Source organism: Squalius cephalus (genome assembly GCF_949319135.1).
Source record: "Squalius cephalus genome assembly, chromosome: 17".
Lineage (NCBI taxonomy): Eukaryota > Metazoa > Chordata > Actinopteri > Cypriniformes > Leuciscidae > Squalius > Squalius cephalus.
Genome location: NC_137138.1, coordinates 33,443,927 through 33,468,005, shown reverse-complemented (window position 1 = coordinate 33,468,005; position 24,079 = coordinate 33,443,927). Strand labels below are relative to the sequence as shown.

General features: G+C 38.3%; 1 protein-coding gene across 3 annotated transcripts in view; it reads right to left on the bottom strand.

Annotated features, from left to right (window-relative positions):
* The window catches only part of cngk (cyclic nucleotide-gated potassium channel), a 151,016-nt gene that overhangs the window by 126,225 nt on the left and 712 nt on the right, over positions 1 to 24,079 (bottom strand). For 2 of the 3 annotated variants that reach the window (XM_079847067.1, XM_079847068.1), the window contains exons 3-10: positions 7,610 to 7,889; positions 7,426 to 7,525; positions 7,125 to 7,210; positions 4,139 to 4,223; positions 2,436 to 2,610; positions 2,191 to 2,355; positions 1,922 to 2,068; positions 1,766 to 1,825 (exon numbers count right to left, since the gene is read on the bottom strand). In XM_079847067.1, the coding sequence (XP_079703193.1) occupies positions 1,766 to 1,825; positions 1,922 to 2,068; positions 2,191 to 2,355; positions 2,436 to 2,610; positions 4,139 to 4,223; positions 7,125 to 7,210; positions 7,426 to 7,525; positions 7,610 to 7,889 (1,098 nt within the window). The remainder of the gene's footprint in view (positions 1 to 1,765; positions 1,826 to 1,921; positions 2,069 to 2,190; positions 2,356 to 2,435; positions 2,611 to 4,138; positions 4,224 to 7,124; positions 7,211 to 7,425; positions 7,526 to 7,609; positions 7,890 to 24,079) is intronic. The other variant, XM_079847069.1, reaches the window with a different exon arrangement.

The window sequence follows — 24,079 nt, the reverse complement described above, 5'->3', positions numbered from 1 at the left end:
ATGTACAAGTTCAAAAAGTTTTGACAAAAAAAGTTTTTTATAAAAAGATAAACCTCACATATTTCAAAATTTAAATGATTATTTATAAAAAGAATGAGTCAAAAAAGATAAATTACTGACAATTACAATGCACTTTAGCTTATCTTTTATATTAATAGTAAAATTAGGTCCAATTCTCCCGTGGCGTCTGTCGTTGCTATGCAACCATGCACTGCGCTCTCCACAACGACAAAAAAGTTTTAGTGGCTAATGGATTTCCACCACCGAAAAAAGCCTGGAAAAAAACGAGCGCGTCGCTTCAATTATGAGCGCGCTTACCTCGCGCCTACATTTGAATGACCTTGAGCGCGCAAAAGACGCGATATGTGAACGGCCTGTTGGTGAGCTACCTCAAATCAGGCCACGAGCTACTGGAGCTCGCTAGCGACGTGTTGGAGACCCCTGCTCTAAAGCTCTGCTTTGTAGGCTACGACTCGATACTTTTTTCTACTTTGTAATAACTTTCTGCGGCCAGCGTTTCTGGAAATGAACGAGGGTAAAACCTTTTTGAGACCTGACTAAATGAAATTTAAGACTGCGGATGAAAATCTGGCCGTTTTTAAGACGTTTTAAGGCCTTAAATTTAAAGTTCAGAATGTTAGACTTTTTAAGACCCCGCGGGAACCCTGCAAACGTGAGGTGTGTTGAATTGCTCGGACAGCTGCTTGATGACTAGGGTCTAATACTCGTGTCGTGGCAGCACTTTTTTCCCGCTAGTTCCATATAATATTTTCCTTGCGCAGAAAGTGCAGAAACATGCTCCTGGTTGCCGGAGTTTTTGACACCAGCTTCCAAAGGGCTTTTCGTCTCTACCCACCTCCTCTATCCAAGACCATTTATTCTTTATGCCTTTATTGACAAGTTTGGTGTCTTCCCCTGGCTTCATAAAGTTGCACTCCATGACTTTGGCTACGTTTCGCGCTGCCAGTGTGGGAAACACATTCGTAGTGTCTGGGAAACACAACACAAATTCGCACATGGAGTGACTGCTGATTCAATCTGATTGACCAAAACCCAAGACCAGCCCCTACCCTATTACCGATTGGCTGAAGTAGGCTTACTGGTGTGGTTTAGTGAAAGCGCCTCTCAGATCTTGGGAATTGTCAGATCACGCGAACGCGAACCTGATTTCTTTTTTTTTTTCGCAGACACGTCTGTACGCCGGGAATCCGGCGTGGCGCCGGAGCGCTATCAGGCCTGACAATATCATCATAGACAATACATATCGCACACTCCTAAGCACATAAAGAATGAACTTACAATTGAACTTTTAACCTCATTTAGCCATTTACCAACTTTCTTCCCCCTCTCTCCTCTCGCGTGCAGGAGACAGACGTAGGCTAATGCTGCCGCGAATGACGCAAAATGTCACGTGAACAAGCAAATCCACAAAGATAGAATAATAAAAAATAATCCGTACGGCACGCTAATTAGATAGTTTTAATTTGGAAAGCATTTAGATACGTCTAAGTCAAAGAGTCATCTAAACTTTAAGACCTTTCATACGTAAAAATAAGACTTTAAGACTTTTCATGGCCTTACATTTTAAAAATCTGATTTAAAACTTTTATAAGGATTCGCGGGAATCCTATATATATATTTTCAGTTTGAAACTAGCATTTTAGACTAAAATGTTTTTAGGATATAATAATTCAGTATATTTTAAACTATGATATTTTAGTAAATCATATATAGAATATTGAGAACATGGATCTGAGCGTCATACCTCTCCAAACAATGTACCAGGTAGCAGTTTTGCTATCTCATCCCCATTCTCCCTTAGAACCTGAAAAATAGAGCAAATGAGTTCAGAAAACCTTGTACTTCAAAACTTAATAAATCATTGTCCTCAGATGTCCTCAGAGACTTATGTTAGGCATACCTGTAGATGTCCATGCTTAATGTAATACATATTTTGATTAATTTGTCCAATTTCAGCCAGAATTTGTCCAGGACTGTACATGTAGGTTTTTAATTTCAGTGACAAAGCCCCTTTAAAGCCTGAATATGTGTCTCTGAACAACTTGGCCTAGAAAGATGGATAACCACTTTATGATATACATAAAAAGTCTTTGTAATTGTATCAACAGTTAATCAAAAACATTATTATTATGTGCTATTATGGCCTGAGACAATTTATTAATTACTCACCTTTTTAATCAGAGATTTGTGGCACCAACTTGAAACATCTGTACGCAGGACAACTGGGAGATCATCCAGGAGTCCTTGAATGACACGACCCCTGTGGTGGTACCAAAGATCGTAATAATAGTCGTGCACCCACGTCTGGATTTTCTCTGGCAATTCCATATGTCTCTTTGATTAAAAGGGGAAAATAAAGATAAAATTACTAGTAGAAATGACAGATGAAAGTCTAAAATCTTCTTATTACAAACCATATAGTGATGTACAGCCTCCATTCTATTGTAGAATCTTCCTCTTTGTGCCATCATGTTGCCTATAACTGAGCTCATATCAGACATGCTGATTCCAAAGGCAAGAAATCCAACCACCATCGCAAGTGATGCAATTGTGGCCTCTTCCAAATTTGTGGCATGTATATCTCCAAAGCTGTTCAATATATTTAATGAGACAATATGATGAAATAATGTCTTTTAACGAGAAAAGACACAATACTCGAGGTTAACAGTTAATCCTGGGTATTCATAAGCTGCTGATTCACACTGCACATTCCTAAACCCTGGGTTAAAGTCCTTATTTTCATATTTGCTGTTACTGACTGGACAAACGCAGCACGTGACCTGTTTACATAAAGGCTCTAGCATTGCGTGTACTCATATTACACACTGCTGACTGTAATATCAAGGGAGGTTTTTTAAGTGAATTTTTCGAAAACTATAAAAGTAAGAATGAAACGGTCTCTTCTTCACTCGTTTCTTCACGCATTTTCCATCGCCATTTGACATTTTTCCTATCATATGCAGAAAAGACTGTTTATATACATTGCAGTGTTTCCATGACTGCCCAAAGTGTGTAAATATAAGACACGCGATTCGTTGTCGGTTGCTAAGCATCTAGTTACATTCTAACACCGCATCGTTTCACACTGTATAAGTTTGGCACCGCAATGCGGAGTTAACACCGCTAACCCAACATCAAAATTACAAATGTGAAACACTCCTTTACCCAGGGTTAAAAGCGGTGTTTAGAACAACAATAACGTTAAAGTTAAGCGCCGTGTCAAAAAGCCCTTTTATGTTAATATGAGAAGTATACAAATATTTTTGGTTCATTATGAAGATGTGGTGGGACAGATTAGACTGTATTGGGCTGCCAGAGTTTATGTATTTAATTGGAAACACTGCATTCTGTGGAGGATAATGCACATTACGTGGAGCACATGAGCATTTTAAGAATGCATTTAAATTTTTTCCTTATATTACATTTCGTGATTCATGTCCTTTACATCATTGTTCTGAACTGGTTTGCCCATGGGACTCATATTAAACCGCAACCCACCGATCCTGATGAACAGAATTAACATAAAACCTGCATGCAAATCCCAGCAAACACACAAAGTACCAGTTACGTGATTTTTTTGTACTTTACTTTTATTTAATTTCATGACGTAGTAATTGACAACGCAACTACGGCATTGCATGGTCACAATTTATTTTTCATTTATTTCTTTTATTTATATTAACGAAAAGTCTTTATCCATTTTTTTAAAGGAAGTATATTTAAAGATTTTTTTTTTGTAAATCAATTTCTTGTAGAACTTTTCACATTACATTAAAGGGATTGTTCGCCCAAACGTGAAAATTCTAAACGATAAGTGGTGACAGAATTAGTTTTTGGGTTAAATTAATTTGAGGAGTAAATGTGTGAATGGTCATGAAAATCATCACAAATGTATTTATTTTTTATTTATTTATTAAAAAGATGCATAAATCTTCCCTATAATACTTGCATCTGTGTTTCATATCACTGCTTTGAATATCTTGTTTATAAGGATGATATGATTTACAACTGATTTTTAAAAAGCCAAGGAAAAACTATTTTAGAAAATATATAAGATAATTCAATGGTCAAATACTGTAGCACACTGTATATAGCAAATAACAATGACAATTCTCACCCTATGGAGCACAGTGTAATGGATGACCAGTAAAACGATGTAGCATAGAACTCCATGTCTGTAACTCCTGTCGTATTGGCTGAAACTGTAGGAAAAAAACATGGCATTTAAAAATCATCATCCAGAAACATGTCACAGGGAGATTTAAAAGGGACCCATTATGCCCCTTTTTGCAATATAAGACTCAGGTGTCCCTAGAATGTGTCTGTGAAGTTTCAGCTCAAAATACCCCACAGATCATTTATCATACCATGTTGTAAATTCCCATTTTAGTAATATATTTAGAGTAATATATTTTAATATATTTAATATATGGGTAATGATGAGGTGAGCACCAGTATTCACTGCCACGCCTCTCGTTCATCCCCGCTCCACGCGTGGCGATCAAACGGACAGTGCGACGCTACCGAGAGCAGAGTTAGTCACTCCGTGAATCATGCCAGTTGTTTTTTTTCTTATCTCGGTTGTTTTGTCATATGTTATGCTGCCATAATACGCCATTAATTGATACTATAAATATATTTCAGGGCTTATTAAATCCGCACGCACTACCACAATGTTTTCATTACCTGTTTGATCAGTAACGTTTTCTACGTTAAAAAACTTAAAGGTTTATAAAGACAGCTTACATTTTACAGGTTTATTTCCTTTATCGGCAAGAGCTACTTATGTCAGAGAGGGAGAGAGTTTCTGGTGGTCAATGAATAAGGAAATGGAATATTAACATTGTTGCTGTTTAATTACAATGGCTAATCCATCATGGCCGAGAAAATTAATCGTAAGTGAAGGTTTTAATCACAGGTTAGAATTCTTAACCCTGATTTGTTAATCTGTATTTAAAATTAAATGGTGCAACACAACTCGATTTAAAATCAAATCCAGATCAAAAAATCCTTTATTAGCTCTAAACTTTGCTTAATTTACTCCTTATTGGTGTAACCCGTAATATATTAAGGTTACGCTGGTAAAAATAGATGATATCTCTAAATTTAAACATTGTTGGAAACATTTGGAGATGGTCCTCACTGCAGAACATGAAATCCAGGGGGAGGAGTTGGATCCATATCCAACTCCTCCTACCTTACATATACCTAAACCTACCAATCTCCACCCCCGATCCCTAAACCCACCCGTAAACCTACCCATCTCCACCCCCTGATCCCAAAACCCACCCGTAAACTTACCCATCTCCACCCCCGATCCCTAAACCCACCCGTAAACCTACCCATCTCCACCCCCTGATCCCTAAACCCACCCGTAAACCTACCCATCTCCACCCCCGATCCCTAAACCCAACCGTAAACCTACCAATCTCCACCCCCGATCCCTAAACCCACCCGTAAACCTACCCATCTCCACCCCCGATCCCTAAACCCACCCGTAAACCTACCCATCTCCACCCCCTGATCCCTAAACCCACCCGTAAACCTACCCATCTCCACCCCCGATCCCTAAACCCAACCGTAAACCTACCCATCTCCACCCCCTGATCCCTAAACCCACCCGTAAACCTACCCATCTCCACCCCCGATCCCTAAACCCAACCGTAAACCTACCCATCTCCACCCCCTGATCCTTAAACCCACCCGTAAACCTACCCATCTCCACCCCTGATCCCTAAACCCACCCGTAAACCTACCCATCTCCACCCCCTGATCCCTAAACCCACCCGTAAACCTACCCATCTCCACCCCCTGATCCCTAAACCCACCCCTAAACCTACCAATCTCCACCCCTTAGATTTGGATCCAACTCCGCCCCCTGGATCTCGTGCACTGCAGTGAGGTGCTACTGAACATTTGGGATAATGTTAGTACACAAGTCAACAAAAAATATAACATTGTTCTAGAGGTTTTTGGATATTTTAATCCAAAGATCTTACATTTTGTGCCTTTAACATGGTGAACAGTAGCCTGGGTGCCAGCCCGAACCCCGCCCACAACATTTTTTGGTCGGGAAGTTCGGTCTGGACTCGATCCGTTGAGGAGTAATTATGCCCGGCTCCCAAAAGGCCGAGCCAATCAAATTGCCAGGGCGGGCTTTAATCGATGATGGACAGATGATCTGCGGTTACGTAATCACCCACGTCATCAAAGAGCGGTTGGGTTGAATTAGTTTACAACAAAGACGACTGCAGCTGGCGAATTGAGATTTAACGAGTTCACACTTACAAATAAGTCAGATAGAATAAATGCGTATATGAGATTTAACGTAGGATAAATGCGTATATGAGATTTAACGAGTTCACACAAATAAGTCAGATAGAATAAATGCGTATATGACGTGCTGTCCGAGGAGAGGGCTGTGGGCTCGGTAGTCATACTCCCCCCGTATTCCTGGTTGTGAGAGAACAAGACAAGAGTGAGGATTCGGGGTGGTGGAGGGATGCTGAAAAACTGTCAAGGACTGTTAGGTAAGTTGACAGAGTGAATATGCTTCCTCATGCTGATAGATAGGGGTAACGTTAGACATGGTATTGTTTGATGACAAGTTGATATTGGATTGATTATTTGTACGTGCTCCTCCCGAACTTTGTTTATGAAACATCATGTGTAGATTCCACCATCGCGTCTGTTATAGAAGATATCCACAGCGCATTCATTTTAAAAGAGGAACAGTGAGCCGCGACCTTTTGTTGGTTGAAAATATGAATGAAGAACATGCGTCATTTACTCCGTTGCTCTGATTGGTTGTAGGTCTATCCAATTGAGTGCAGAGTTGTTTTTTTTCCTGTTTCGGTTGAGACACGCCCCATAATCAAATCTCTATGGAGCAGTATCAGACTCACATTCTGACTAGAATATGAGTATGACGAAGTCAGGCTAGGTGAACAGGGGTAAGGTTTTTTGAATTTGCCTAATAATTAAATTTAATCGATTTTTAACAAAAATCTTCCATAGTGCAGTTTTAGTTTTTTGGCTCCCCTCTAAAAAAAGAATGGACTTTTTATATGTTATTGGGAATGGAATGGGAAAAAAACCCTTACAATCTGGTAGCAGCTGCAACCAGTTATCCTGTTTGGGGCAGTACCTGACATGACCATCATAAGTTGCATCACATGCCTGATGAAACCTGAAGGAACAAGACAACATTACTTTTTAGCTGTGCAATGTTTTCTTTGAGATATCTTGGAATCAAAAATAACATTAAAAAAGAAAGAGAGAGAGAATGCTGCATTATTGATAAAGAAAAGTAAAACAGTTCTATGCCAATATCTTTGGATAAATCAAACAATAATGAAAAGGACCCTTTCAAGAGTAGAGTATTTGTTCATTTATCAGGCTTACCAAAGGCAGGCTGAGGTCTGTATACACAGGACCATAATGGAAAACGATTTGAAAATCGTCAGATGAAGTTTGTTGGTGTCTGGTTCCTTACTGAACGAGGCTAGAAACAAACAAAAAACATTAACCGGTGAATATATCTGAATTGCATGATAAATTATATAAAGTATATAAATAAATAACTTACATATCATGCCAAACAATCTGAACACTCTCAGACATCTATTTGCATTCATAAACCTCAGCCCTGAGGTAGCTATTTTGATTGTTTCAAGGGGTAAAACAGACAAGAGATCCAATAAAAACCAAGTCCTGAGGTATTTTTTCCGGGCTCTTTTGGGGTCTGTTATAACCACTCCATGGATTTCATATCCAATGTAAAACCGTGAAATGATGTTAAGGACGAAGATCAAATCAAGACAGTATCTTGTGAAGATGAGTCCTGTGACAGTAGAGTTGAAAAACAGCTGAAAAAATGAATTAAAAACAAATTAGTTGTTATTTCAGATACATTAGATTAGAACTAATTAACTAAGAATGATTCACTGCTCTCTGTGTCACCAAGCCATTGTAGACCTGTTCTTATTGAATGGGTGTGTCTAAAATAGGAGCTGTATACCAGATATTATTATATTATATCAGGGTTTCCCATACATTCATTAATTTGTGGCGGCCCGCCACAATATCAACGCTGACCGCCACGGATTGATTCAGATTTTTTTTTTAATATAGGTAAAATTGTATTTTATTGTAGAGCTGCGCGCTGCTTGTTCCCTCTCTCTCTCACAAACTGACAACGGAGGCACGACTAGCCCCTCCTCTTCGAGCACGATCTGAATCAAAACATGAGCATGCGTTAGTTAGAGGACGGATTGTTGCCGGTGCTTAATGCTTATTCCCCCAGCGAAGATTCCAGAATCAATCCGGAGTTGAATGGTTAGTAATGAACACTGTTGCTCTCGACAAAACTCGGACAGACAGTCATGGTCAGATACACTTTTCCCAGCGTGACGGTTCTGTTGCGGTTACCGCTTGTGTCCATTTTCAAAACGTATAGTGCTACGCGGATAATCCGTGGGTCGGGCGGGCCAAGTAATAAAAATATTCCATTCCAATTAATCGAGGGTGGATGACAGATAAATCATTATAATGTGTTGAGTTTAATAAAGACACGGAACTCTCATCACGGTAAAACGCAATGAACGTGCGTGACTCTTTTACTTTCGTTTTCAACAACGTAATTCTCTTCAGGGAAAACAAATCAAGGAAAACATATCAGGGCTCGACAATATCGACAAAAAAAAAGAAAAAAAACACACTTGTCCCGGACACAGTCTATGGTCCCGGACAAGCGTTTGTCCGGGACCATAGACTGTGTCCGGGACACGTGTGTTTTTTTTCTTTTTTTTTTGAAGGGAAAAGTGAGAGAGAATTGTAGCCAATCCGGACAAATGCCCTGATTAAAACAATTTTTAATATAAAATAAAAAATAACTAGGGAATCACCGAAACCGTGAGGATTATTCTGTTTTATATCATTTAATGTAAGTGGCGATTGATAGCCTATATAGTTGATAATAATATAGTCCTACCTAATGTACTGACGGTAACAAAGTTGCGCTGTTGAGGCTCAAGCAGTTATTTATAACATATTATAGTTAAGAAACAATATATAGCCTAGGGCCTAGGCTACACACAACCAGAGAGCTGTTTTCCTGAATGCCATCAAGATTGAAACAGAGACTGATTTCATAACAGTTCAATAAACAAATAGTTAAAATTAAGTCACTTACATTTTAGACGCAATGACTGCTTTTGTTCTGTTTCAGCTGCAGCGAAAATAGTTCCAAACAAAGATCACAGCAGAACCACCGCGCATCTCACAGCAACACTTGTTGCAGCAGCATTACTGAATGATTCAGCGTTTTGAACGAATCGGTTGAGTCAAAGATTCAATTAACTATTCATAAACTGCTTCATTCTGAATAAATCAGCCGATTGAACGAATCGTTTGAATGAATGACTCAATGACTCGCTCATTAAGAAGGTCGCCTGCCGCCTCCTACTGGCGGTTTAGTTTCATAAAGTATCATTCTTTTCAACATTCCTTATTTGTATATTCAAAAATATTTAAAATAATCTCATTTAATACAGTTATAATTTTACAATGTAAATTATTTAATTTGATTGGTAACAGCCTAGTGTCTTATTATTTTAATTGAATATATTGATCAAATTTAAGACTTTGAAATGAAAGATGGAGCAAACATTTAGGGAAAAAATGCCTTTTATAAAGGTACAAAAAATTATTCCGAGTGTTTTCAAACAGTGATGTAATGAAACATTGACAATTTAAGTTTGAAGGGAGTAAAGTCTCTGTTTAGGCTATTAAGGAAATGTAATTTTGGCAAAAGAAGAACTTTTATTTTAAACTTTTGAGAATTTGAATAATTGTAATGTGATGATCAGATGCAGATATCTAAATCAAAGAATATGGGTGGTTTGCGGGTGGATTATGTATTTTTAATAGTGGATTCGGGTGACTCAAAGTGCACCAGATTAATGAATTTATCTTTAAAATGTACAAATTTTTCTTACGGGGGGGCATGCCCCCGGACCCCCCTAGAGGTACCAGGCTCCACCCACAAAAATGATGTGGGAAACACATTAGGCTATATGATGATCTATGAAAAATACTAGGGATGTCCCGATCAGGTTTTTTTGCCCTCGAGTCTGAGTCCGAGCCATTTGATTTTGAGTATCTGCCGATACCGAGTCCCGATCCGATACTTCTATAATACATAAATAAAGAATAAAGAAAGAGCGAAAAAAACAGATCCAGGATGTTCCTTATTTTTTATTTAATTCACCTTATTTTAACATTCAACAACTCTGTTAACAAACAGAGCACTTCTGTGAGGAAGCTTGAACAATCAAGTAATAAATAACATAAATTCTTCACTTTTTGCAACAGTAAATATAAAAAAGTCTAATATATAAACAAATAGCACCTCAACTTAAAATACCCAGCAGGCATGTAAACAAATAAAAAATAAAAGTGCCATAGTGTTTGCAAAGCCGGTAATGTGCTTTTAGGAACTGCACTCCTAACTAATCTCTTTCACACCGCAAGCGTGAGCGGCGCGTGAGCAGCGCGTATTTTTTTCAGCGTCCATGTTAATCATGTGCTTTCACACCGGGAGCAGGAGCAGCGCGTGAGCGTCCAGCAGGAGCGTCGCGTGAACAGCAGTGCAGCGGTGGTTTCGGCGCCGAGTCTATTTCTGCTGCGACGCTTACGCTGAATTAAAGTGACAATGCATTGATCATGGCCAAAATACACCGCAGTTTTATCCAAAAAGTTCATTGATGATATCTATTGTGTTTTAAACAGTCAATCAAATGACCAACAGCAATTTAAAAAGAAAACAAATATCCAAAAACAAACTTGTTGCCAGAACAATAAAAACAAAGATGAACCAAAAGTTATATGAATGAAATTATTAATAAAATAAGCTTCTTGACAAGTATTTTCTCTTAAATGTATTTGAAAACGAAATAAAGCAATGCCAACTTATCCATTATAGAACTCTGTCTGTAGTTCAGTTCAGCCGCGCGTGACAAACGCTGCCAGTGTGAAAGCAAAACGCGCGTGTCCTGCTCCTGCTCACCATACATATACACTGCTCCTAAGCTGCTAACGCGTACAGTGTGAAAACGGCGTAACTCTGTGCCACCGCATAACTATAGATGTGTTAAAAAATAATGTGAATATATATATACAAATATATCCGAGTCCTGATTGGGAGATAACGGCCGATTCCGATCGAGTCTGAAACCACGTGATCGGATCGGGACATCCCTAAAAAATACTAATTTAATTACCTTATTATTGAAATACATTATTAGGATTTTACCACCTCTGCCTCATTTTGAGCCAAGAAAAACCCTGTATATATATATTTAACTTAATCATCCCCCCCCCCCCCCAAACACCACACCACCGCAGATAGAATCTAATTCTGTGGGAAACACTGTAATGTGTCATGTAAATTTGGCCATCCGACACAATCAGGAAACTTTCACCGTGTCTAGACCTGGCGCGAGCTGCCAGGCCCGTTTCTACAGGGGAGCATGTTAAGTGTGAGTGTGTTAAGCGCCCTCAAACAAAAGCAATGCGGCGAGAGGCGACGACGACCAACAACAACTGATCGCGCGCGCGCTGTTTCTGACGCACTTCAAGCACTCGCTGGACGGGGAAAGATTGATGTGCCTGACCGGACTCGGGGGACTTGGTTGAATGAGACAACACGCGAGGGGAGGGGGAACAAAAGCAAGGAGGCGGAGGAGGGCGGGGGCGAGCACAACACAGAGAAGGCAAACAAGCAAAGTGGCGAAATCAGAATTAAATATAAACAATATATCGATATATACGATATGTCAAAATCCATATCGAGTTTAAAAAATATCTCGATATATCGTAAATATCGAGATATCGCCCACCCCTAGTTTCACTTTTTTGCGTTTTTAAGCCCCCAAAACGCCGTCGCCGTCTAAACGAAAGGCACATCTGATAAAATATTTTTACGTTTTCACCCGCGAGCGTTCTCGTGTAAACAGGGCCTAATAGTTTCATTGTTGGGACTAAAAACCTAAAACTGGAAGCCATAAAAGACCACGAATCATCCAAATGCCACATCCAGGTAAAAAAGAGAAATATATATAAGAGAGGAAGAGTGTATAAGAGAGAAAGAGAAAATGTCAGTATTTCATTGAGACTTGAGATTAAATAAACTGCTTAAGTATTGTAGATCTTGTAGTATTAATTTTCACATGCAGTTACACATTGTCGGTTAAAAACAAGAAAGTGGCTGGTAAAAACATTGAGTGGCTGGTAGATTTTGAAATCCACCAGCCACAGTGGCCGGTGGACAAAAAAGTTAATTTCCATCCCTGGTTTGAATGTATCATATTTTGGATCGCGATCGCGTTTGAAAAGCAAAACGCACCAAACGGCTTCATGTTTTTACTATTATCTAATTTCATATCATCATAACGAATGGAAACATTTGAAGTAACATGATAATCAATATATTTTTCTCTAGCTTAGTTGTTACTGAAATCTTTTGGAAGATTTATAGGCTGCTATAGGTTATTGTTATTGTTATTATTTTATGCAGCACTGTGCATAGCCTATGCCTACAAGGCACAACAAACCTGGTGTTCATTATATTATATATTGTTGGAAACATTTGTGTGTGTGTGTATTCTGTGAATTTTAAAAAGCAATTTTAACCAGAAAAATCTAAAATTTATTCCCAAAAATCGTGCAGGCCTTTCTCTTGATATCAGTATGTTCAGCTGTATCATTTTTTCTTTCAGGGCCCAGATGCCACTGAGTCCTGCTGACTTCAACATTCACATGAGTCTCTGTACATGAACATGGTAAAGTGAAAATCAAACACCTTGGAAATGAAAGGTATGTACAAAGTTTTTAGGAATGGCAGAAAGGTCTCTGTCTTTGGATCATTGTTTTCAATAAGTGCTTTTTTGTCATTTGTTGTGTATCTTTGGATTATGTTGTGTTGTAAATAAATCTAAACAATCTAAAAGCCATTCTTTTTTAAATCTCCTCATTCTTTGTGAAAGGTTGCTCAGAATGACAGGGCCTGATAGCTCCTAATAGGGCCGTTAGGGGAGGGTCTTTGTCTTTCACAGGTGTGAAAAGCTTACATATTAATGACCTCTGCATAAAGCTTTCTCACACAAAACATGTCATAAAAATTTTAAATCAATATATTGTCTTCTCTGAATGAGCAGTCAGGGTGATTTTCACATAGTTTTAGAGCAAATATTCTAGGCTACGTCATACAATTTTCAAAAGTCTTGTGAAGAAATAATCAGTATGGGTTTCATGGCCTTATTTCAGTGAGAATTTTTTTTTGTATTTTCACAAACCACGCATAAATGTCATTATTTCAAAACTACAAACTTTTACATACATGCTGCTGATATATTATTGTAGCAGAGTTTGTGCTGAATACAGTGTAATTAGACTTTAGCCATGAAAATGTCACAAGTAACAGAAATAACCACAAATGTCAGAGCATGTCAGAACACCTCCAGGGCCCAGAAAACAGCTCAGACCCCAGAGGGTTAATTTGTACAGTGAAGATTATATGCAGTGTTATTTTACATTTGATTACTTAAAAAACTACTGTTAGACCTACCATAAAAATCTTAAAGCACTGGTTATTTCATTAGTATCTTTGTTCCTTTGTATTTATTTATTTATTTGTGTTATTGCTTGTAGTTTAATTATTCAGGGCTCGAATTTCGGCACGGGATTGCGGGTATTGCGCATAATTTTAATCATTCCCGCAGGTCTGCCATTTATAATGCGGGAAATTCCCGCAAACATTGATTCACTGTACCATGTAGGTTGTATTAGTAAATTAATCCACACAGGTTATAAAATCAAATCAGTCATTTTAAATCTGTCTGCGAGACGCAATTTCACAAACAGCGTGTGTGATTCAGCGGTGCTGCATCTTCTATCTCTCGTCTCTCAAAATGGGTTGCACAAGGCAATCGTTAAGCGCGCTGCAGGCGGCGATAATACACTCTCGCGTTATGGCGTCGTGATAGACGGAATTGTCACTTGCATAATCGGGCCAGCATTGCATCATGAGTAACTAAAGTTTACCATTTGCAAGTCTTTTTAAGTCTTACCAGTTTAAACATTCACGCGATTTTAAACTCTTCGGTACTTGCGCGGTGTCTGAGAGATGTTTTTTTTCTCTGCACACATACATAGAGTAAAGCCGCCTCACAAACCGCTCGCGGGTAACAAAAGTTATTTTTCGTGGATTATATCGCTTTAACAGTCAAAAACATGCGAAAATCATGTCAATTTCGGTCTTGGTGAGTATCCTCTAAACACAGTCGGTTATGTCTTAAATACATTGAGGAAAATAAGTATTTGAACACCCTGCTATTTTGCAAGTTCTCCCATTTGGAAATCATGGAGGGGTCTGAAATTGTCATCCAAGGCTCGAAATTGCGACCATTTTGGTCGCATATGCTCCTGAAATTTAATCTGTGCGACCTAAAAATATATTTGGGAGCATTTGTGCGAGTGCAAATAATGGTTGTGGTGCGACCTGTTTTCATTTCTCTAAAAAACGTTTGCAAATTACTTCACAGTGTGTACCTTATGTGCGCTGATACGCGATGGCCGGACCGTCATTCTATCCAACGTTATATAACCAATCCCGGGGTTTTTCCTGCATTGATTTTTTTTTGGCGGCCGCCAAAGCCTTATTTGATCGGTGCGTGAGTGACTGCTGCGCTTGACGAGAGAAAGCCCCGGCCGCGCGCGCGCACTCTCACGTCTTCAAACAACACGAGCGCTGTCTTGCTCTCTCTCCCTCGCGCATATTAATCAAAATCATTTGACACGATAGAAAAAGGGCGGAAGACCGAAGTTTCACGTGGAGCATTCGGAGATTTTTTTTTCTCCTAAATTACCGTGGAGTGTGAATTGTGCTAAAAAATAAACTACCGGGATAATCACAACACTTGCCGTATGCTACACGTCCACTAATGACACGTCCGATTCGCGAACTAATGACTCATTTGAACCAATTCACTTTAATGAATGGTTAAAACAACTGATCTGTCCAACACACTCACGAGACGTCTGAATCGGTGTATAACAAATCGGTAACACTTTACAATAATGTTCCACTTATTAAATTCTAGTTAACACAGTTAACTTGTACTATTAATAAACTGCACTTTGTTAATTTGTTAACCATTGTTAATGTTAATTTCAACATTTGGGCTACTAATAGCCTACATTATTTTAATTTTTTTTATTATTTGTTAATATAGTTCAGGGTTCCAGACTGCGACCAAAATGGTCGCATATGCGACCATTTTTTGAGAATGTGCGAGTTAAAATTTTATGTGGTCGCATTTGTGCGAGTGCATGGTCATGTACAACTCAGTTAAATTCACGCATGCGCAACAGAACGCCGTTGTATCAGTACATCATGAATCCATTTTCCAAACAGTGTTTTTGACTTATCCTGAATCACTACGGTACGCCTATAATAAGTGTTTATATTCTTATTATTTTATCCCGGGGTCGGCTCGGCTGCGGAGTTGCCCAGTGCCTGCGTGACTCGCGGCTCGCCATAGACATTAACGGAGAGAAGTAGCTCCGGCTACAATGTTCTTCCGCAAGACACTTGCAGTTTATTTATTAAAGAACGTACATGTCACGCGCATTGCACACTGATGGTGAAACGCGCGAATTCAGGAATTACAAGCCAGCGAGCCAGCATACAGCCTCAGACACAACTGATGACGAGGGCACAGGTGCGGACAGGGAGGAACCAAGTGAGCAAAGGAGTATAACAAATACATATTATGTTTATGTTTTATTATACAAAAATTAGGGCTGTCAAAATGAACACGTTAACGCATGCAATTAATTATTTCAGTTAAACGCGTTAAAAATATTTAAATCAATTAATGCAGCATCAGATTTTTTCTTTCATCCATTGGCTGCTCTATAGTATTTTATACGGAAGAGGATTAGGGCCAAGCAATAATAAAAAAATAAAACCATCTCAAGATTAAAGTCATTATAATGCGAGCTTAAACTCGTTAAATTTCGAGAAAAAAAGTCGAAATACAATCTTGAGAATAAACTCATTAAATATCGAGAATAAAGTCGTTGTGTTTCGAGAAAAAACTCGTTAAATTTCGAGAAAAAAGTCGAAATACAATCTTGAGAATAAACTCATTAAATATCGAGAATAAAGTCGTTGTGTTTCGAGAAAAAACTCGTTAAATTTCGAGAAAAAAGTCGAAATAGGCTACAATCTTGAGAATAAACTCATTACATTTCGAGAATAAAGTCGTTGTGTTTCGAGTAGGGCTGTCAGTTAACTCGTTATTAACGGCGTTAACGCAAACCCATTTTAACGCGATTAATTTTTTTAGCGCGAGATTAATGGTCTTTTTGGCCTAGCAAACTTTGAAGTTTTTTTCACATGCTTTTGCAACAGGACGCGGCATGCGCGGCGCTGCTCTATGAAACCCATTCATTTCAATGGCTTGCGCCGCACGAGGACGTTTTGTTGCTTCGTCGACCAAAGCGCAAGCAGATCTAGCAGCTACCGGAAACAAAACAGCAGGCACGCGCACACACTTGTTTGGGCTTGCGAGCTGGCCAAATAGTAAGTTAACGTTACGTTTTGAATGGATGACGAGCGCGAGAAGCCGAAATGGATGCCAATAAGATTCTGAATGGAAAGTTTACTTTTAAAAAGTTGCCAAATGGTTCCATTGACTAGACCAAAGGGATCTGTGTGTTTTGTCGTTGTGAACTGAGCTATCATCATCGCAGTACGTCCAGTCTGAAACACCACTTGATGATGGCCACACACACACACACACACACACACACACACACACACACACACACACACACACACAGCTGATGCAAATTCTCCAAACCCTCGTCAATATCAGGACCTCGTCAGGATTTCTTTCACCCTTTTATTGATGGACAGTGTTACATTGTGTGATAGATTATTTGCTCCAAGTGAGAATGTTAGTGTGAAATTGAACACAGTATTGCCAATGTTGTTTTTAATAATAAAAAAATCTGCACAAAGCAAGCCAATCCGCTTTTTTCATGTTGATAAGAGCATTAAAATGAGAAAAAAAATAATGGGACAAAAATAAATCAAGAGACATTTAGAATAGATAAAAATGTGCGATTAATCGCGAGTTAACTATGACATTAATGCGATTAATCGCGATTAAATATTTTAATCGTTTGACAGCACTAGTTTCGAGAATAAACTCATTAAATTTCGAGAATAAAGTCGTTGTGTTTCGAGAAAAAAAACTCGTTAAATTTCGAGAAAAAAAGTCGAAATAATTGTGAGAATAAACTCATTAAATTTCGAGAGTAAAGTCGTTGCGTTTCGAGAAAAAAAGTCGAAATGAAATGTAGAGAATAACGCATTCGATCAGAGTTCATTGCATAGCCTACTGATAGAGGACATGGCAGAGTTGGATCACTTAGTCAAGCTATATTTTTAGACTTTCTTTCAGTAACAAAGCCGTCTAGGTCGGCTAGAGGAGGAGCTGTAGCCTACTATCATGGAATAATGTACACTTTTAACTGCTTAAAATTTGGATTTCGTTAGACAACAGCTCTTCTATAATGGGATAATGTCCACTTTAACGCACCCTCTGATGCGGCCTAGAAAATGCACAACTAGTAGGAATGATGGCGCAATAAGGCGACTCTGAATTTGTTTGTCCCATTTAAAACTTTAGTCCATAAAAAAACCCTGGTAGCCTACAGAAATTTGTGCCAATATTTCGGTTTCCACTAGATCAATATATGCTTTATTACTCCCTTTAGTCGGATTTAACGCACCCTTACATATGGCTGAGAAATGCAGAATTTCTTCATTAATTTCTAACAGAGCTTGGTGCGAGCAATGCCATACACACAGGGTGCTTAAGGAAGCGTCGCGTCATTTAAAGGGGAGGTCCGCGCGTCAATAAGTAGCCTAACGAATAAGTAACTGGATTCAGCCTCGTATGCAATGAACTCTGATCGAATGCGTTATTCTCTACATTTCATTTCGACTTTTTTTCTCGAAACACAACGACTTTATTCTCGAAATTTAATGAGTTTATTGTCACGATTATTTCGACTTTTTTTCTCGAAATTTAACGAGTTTTTTTCTCGAAACACAACGACTTTATTCTCGAAATTTAATGAGTTTATTCTCAAGATTGTATTACGAGTTTTTTTCTCGAAATTGAACGAGTTTTTTCTCGAAACACAACGACTTTATTCTCCATATTTAATGAGTTTATTCTCAAGATTGTATTTCGACTTTTTTTCTCGAAATTTAACGAGTTTAATCTCGCATTATAATGACTTTAATCTTGAGATGGTTTTATTTTTTTATTATTGCTTGGCCCTAATACTCTTCCGTAATTTTATCACGCTATCATTCATTCAAGTGCTAATAAACAATTCAAACGTGATAAAACGCAAAAAATAAGAATTTAAATCTGTACTGGCGGCGCGCTGTCTTTATATCTCCTCTCTGTGTGATACACGCAACACACACACACACACACACACACAGGACTCATGCGCTCAGAATGCCGCTTCAGACAGCGCGCAGCCGCTTCTCTTTCACGCTTGAACGGACAAAAACACACAAAAGTATGCCAAAATGTTCAATTGGTCTAGTATCCTCGTAAGCACAGTATTAAATTAGTTAAAAAGTGTTAAATGAACGCAAAGAGTTGACAACATCGGATGCATGCTTGTCAGATCCAGATCCGCATTGTGTGCATCAGATCTTAAAGCGACAGCAGCCTAATAAACCCGCTTCTATGATACATTAATGTAAAAAAATCAAATCAAAGAAAAAAGTCAGAGAAAATTACAGTGAAGTCTGAGAGGTGTAACTTTATTCAATTTATGTATATTTCCTACCTAATAGATCAAATATTTAAAATATACTTTATGTTGTTTCACATTAATTTGGAGATTAAATGTGAAATTATTACAATATAAAAATATATTAAAACCTTTAATGTTAAGTGTGATTAATCGCGAATAGGCTAGTTAATTGTTTTAATCGATTGACAGTACTAAATAAAATACAATCAAACATTAAAAAACATACGTGGTGTTTTTTTGATAGTTATTTTGAATGGTTTTCATTTAAAAGATTAAACCATTTTGCCAACATGAGGTCTTGTGTCACTGTCAGTCTTTTTACATCAGTGCAAAACTAGGGTACGCAAATAAGGACAACTATTCATCAGCATGCATTGATTAATTCCATGTTGTAAAAAAAAAACAATTTGGTGCGACCAAATCATGTGCTGGTGCGACCAACTGAGAAAGTTGGTAGCACCAGTGCAACCAGTGGAAAAGTTAGTCTGGAGCCCTGTAGTTAATGCACTGTGAAGTAACATTAATGAACAATGAACAGCTGTATTTTTATTAACTAAGATTAACAAAGATTAATACAGCATTTTAATAGCAATAGAGTGCCAAGTGCCAAGCAAAAAATGCAGGGACAGGTGTGTGGCAAACAAATCAGGTTCATCAGGTTCGATTATTAAGGCTTTTAATTGGCAGGATACGTCAAATATAACCATACTGTCTATGAATATAACACTGCATACACAATCGCCAAAGAAGAGCTTGCCTTCACTAAATTTATGTCAAATGACAAATCATGTGCCAATATCATCGGGGTGAGATGATATAGAGCCAGAAGACCAAATTTCAAATCTTGGCCACAGGATGAAATAAAATCTGTTAATATATAATTTGTAGTTGTGGTGCTCCTTAATTTTTGGTGGGTGCTCCTAAATTTTTGCTGGTGCTCCTAACTTTTTGAAGTTGGGAGCACCAGTGCTACCAAATAAAAAAGTAAATTTCGAGCCCTGTCATCGTAGGTGCATGTCCACTGTGAGAGACATAATCTAAAAAAAAAAATCCAGAAATCACAATATATGATTTTTTTAACTATTTATTTGTATGATACAGCTGCAAATCAGTATTTGAACACCTGTCTATCAGCTAGAATTCTGACCCTCAAAGACCTGTTAGTCTGCCTTTAAAATGTCCACCTCCACTCCATTTATTATCCTAAATTAGATGCACCTGTTTGAGGTCGTTAGCTGCATAAAGACACCTGTCCACCCCATACAATCAGTAAGAATCCAACAACTAACATGGCCAAGACCAAAGAGCTGTCCAAAGACACTAGAGACAAAATTGTACACCTCCACAAGGCTGGAAAGGGCTACGGGGAAATTGCCAAGCAGCTTGGTGAAAAAAGGTCCACTGTTGGATCAATCATTAGAAAATGGAAGAAGCTAAACATGACTGTCAATCTCCCTCGGACTGGGGCTCCATGCAAGATCTCACCTCGTGGGGTCTCAATGATCCTAAGAAAGGTGAGAAATCAGCCCAGAACTACATGGGAGGAGCTGGTCAATGACCTAAAAAGAGCTGGGACCACCGTTTCCAAGGTTACTGTTGGTAATACACTAAGACGTCATGGTTTGAAATCATGCATGGCACGGAAGGTTCCCCTGCTTAAACCAGCACATGTCAAGGCCCGTCTTAAGTTTGACAATGACCATTTGGATGATCCAGAGGAGTCATGGGAGAAAGTCATGTGGTCAGATGAGACCAAAATAGAACTTTTTGGTCATAATTCCACTAAACGTGTTTGGAGGAAGAAGAATGATGAGTACCATCCCAAGAACACCATCCCTACTGTGAAGCATGGGGGTGGTAGCATCATGCTTTGGGGGTGTTTTTCTGCACATGGGACAGGGCGACTGCACTGTATTAAGGAGAGGATGACCGGGGCCATGTATTGCGAGATTTTGGGGAACAACCTCCTTCCCTCAGTTAGAGCATTGAAGATGGGTCGAGGCTGGGTTTTCCAACATGACAATGACCTGAAGCACACAGCCAGGATAACCAAGGAGTGGCTCTATAAGAAGCATTTCAAGGTTCTGGCGTGGCCTAGCCAGTCTCCAGACCTAAACCCAATAGAGAATCTTTGGAGGGAGCTCAAACTCCGTGTTTCTCAGCGACAGCCCAGAAACCTGACTGATCTAGAGAAGATCTGTGTGGAGGAGTGGGCCAAAATCCCTCCTGCAGTGTGTGCAAACCTGGTGAAAAACTACAGGAAACGTTTGACCTCTGTAATTGCAAACAAAGGCTACTGTACCAAATATTAACATTGATTTTCTCAGGTGTTCAAATACTTATTTGCAGCTGTATCATACAAATAAATAGTTAAAAAATCATACATTGTGATTTCTGGATTTTTTTTTTTAGATTATGTCTCTCACAGTGGACATGCACCTACGATGACAATTTCAGACCCCTCCATGATTTCTAAGTGGGAGAACTTGCAAAATAGCAGGGTGTTCAAATACTTATTTTCCTCACTGTAAGCATAAATCGCACGTGACCGTATAATGAAAACAGGATCCGTGGCGTGCACTAGCTCTTAAAGTGACAGCAGCCATATGTGTCTGTCATTAATTTGTTTGTCAAAACAACAAAACATAGCTTTCATTTTAAGGAATCAGGATTAATAGCCTATGTATTTAATTTAGTCAGGACTAAAATACTACCCAGTGTTATTTTACATTTGATTACTTTATTCAGTCTCTGTAGTATTTCTGAATACTAGTGTTAGACCTAAGCAAAAACTTTTCTCTTTATTTCTCTTTATTGGTATCTTTATTCTATTGTATTTGTTTGTGCTACTTTTTTCAATTTAATTCAAATATTGAAATCAAGCTTCCTTGAGTTGTGTAAATTCTTAAGAACAAAAGTACCCCATTGTAAAAATGCAATGAGTGAGCATACATTTAGGCGAGATAAATGTAATAATAAAAAAAAAAGGTCTAAACTCCCCCCCCCCCCCCCCCCCCCCGTAAGAATCACCTATGGGGGATTTCCCCCCCATTTTCCAAAATGAAATTCAGGCCTGTTTATTTCATTACTGTTTACTTGTTTTTTAATAATCTTTGAAATTTATATTAGTAGTTTCTGCTCTGGTATTGAAATTGGAATAGAGAATTGTTCAATTTCACTGGTATCTAAAATTTTGGTTGTCATAACCTTTTTACAATTCAAGGATACATGGGTCAAAAACAACAAAAACAATAACCTGGAGGTAACACACCTGGAGGGGCTGTGTGTGTGTGTGTTCGAGATGCGTGAGTGACAGGGAGACGGAGGGAGAGCAGGGAAAGGAAATGCAGCTGAACGAATATGCTGCATGTTTTAAATAGCATAAAAAAAAATTAATAACGAAACGCAACATGTGGCGGCCGGTGTTGATTCTGTCGCGCACCGCCACGAATTAGTCTATGTGTGGGAAACACTGATGAGGACTTGTGAGTGTGCATAACTTGTAATTGTGCTAAATATAAACTCATTCAGCGTTTTGAGAGATACCAAGAGTATAGAAGGCAAGAGGCGAAACTCTGATGCTTTTTTGGTAACAGCCACTAAGTGGCGCTTCGGTAGCACAGCCGTCATTTTGGAGTGAAAATGCCAACTGGACAACAGCACAAATACACAGAAACAGACAGAATGACAACGAAAGAGAAGTGCAAGTGGAATAAAAGAACGCAAAATTAAGTCATTAGTCAATTTTATGACACCTACAGTAAATTTTCTTTTGTTCTCTTACATTCTCTATTGTCTTATAGCCTAGGCCTATGTGTTTTATGTTATCAGTTGTGGAATCCAACCATTCAGTAGGTCGTTTTTTTTAGCCTGCTTTAATGAGTAATTCCATTTTGTGCAACTTTACACATTTATTATTACTATTATTAGTTACTATTACTCCACTAGGTCAGAAATATAAATTGTACGTTTAAATCCCCTGGATCTTATAGAACATGATGCATCGCTGTGTCTCTTATCTTTTTTTTTTTTTTTTTGACATTAGTCTTGCTTTAACGGACATTGATATAAGACATACTGCAAAAACAGTTTACTGTCAAGCTGTTAATTCCTGTTATTTTTTGTTCAACATTCCCTAATTTTTTTGATGCATGTCCTTAATTTAATTTCATATGTTGGTATTAATTAAGTGTTTATAATGCTAATACTTGAACTTCAAAGAATTTCAACCCAAACTGACATGGTTTATAGAGAGCAAAGGTTTTGTGAAAAAAAGTGGTAGACTTAAACATAAAGTCTGTCAAATAAACTGTTAAAAGGATTTGATGATCACTAGTCTAGTGAGTGTACGTTATTCTGTGTTGGATTTCAGCCCTTTTTTTTAACAAAGCAGCGATAGCGAGAAGCTAGTGGACTGCCGAGTCGCTTTCACCCCAGAATGGCGGAAGCATAGCGCTACTGCTGGGTGCTGCTGTTGCAATGTAACGTTCACTTCTTGTCAATATGTAACCCTGGATCACAAAACCAGTCACATGTCGCACGGGTATATTTTGTGGCAATAGCCAACAATACATTGTATGGGTCAAAATTATCGATTTTTCTTTTATGCCAAAAATCATTAGGTTATTAAGTAAAGATCATGTTCCATGAAGATATTTTGTAAATTATATATAAATATATAAAACATTTGTTTTTGTGAGTGAATGCAGAAAAATCACGAACATAAATGGAAAACTTTAAAGGCGATTTTCTTAATGTTTCGATTTTTTTGCACTCTCAGTCTCAGATTTTCAGATAGTTAGATATTTTCGAGATAATTGTATCTCAGTCAAATAGTGTCCTATCCTAACAAACCATACATCAATGGAAAGCTAATGTGTTCAGCTTTCAGATGATGTATCTCAATTTTTAAAAAAATTGACCCATGTGACTGGTTTTGTGGTCCAAGGTACAATAAGTATAGGTAAGGTAAGGTATAAGTACTTTGGAGATTCTCACAACCGTTCAGTAACCGCCTCTGATTGGTTATTATTTTCAACAGAAATCCCTGTGATTGGCTACAACACTCAACGTTGCAAAATCACCTTGTAAATAGACAGCGTTGTTGAACTCACATGACACGAATGTAACAACCATATTCACT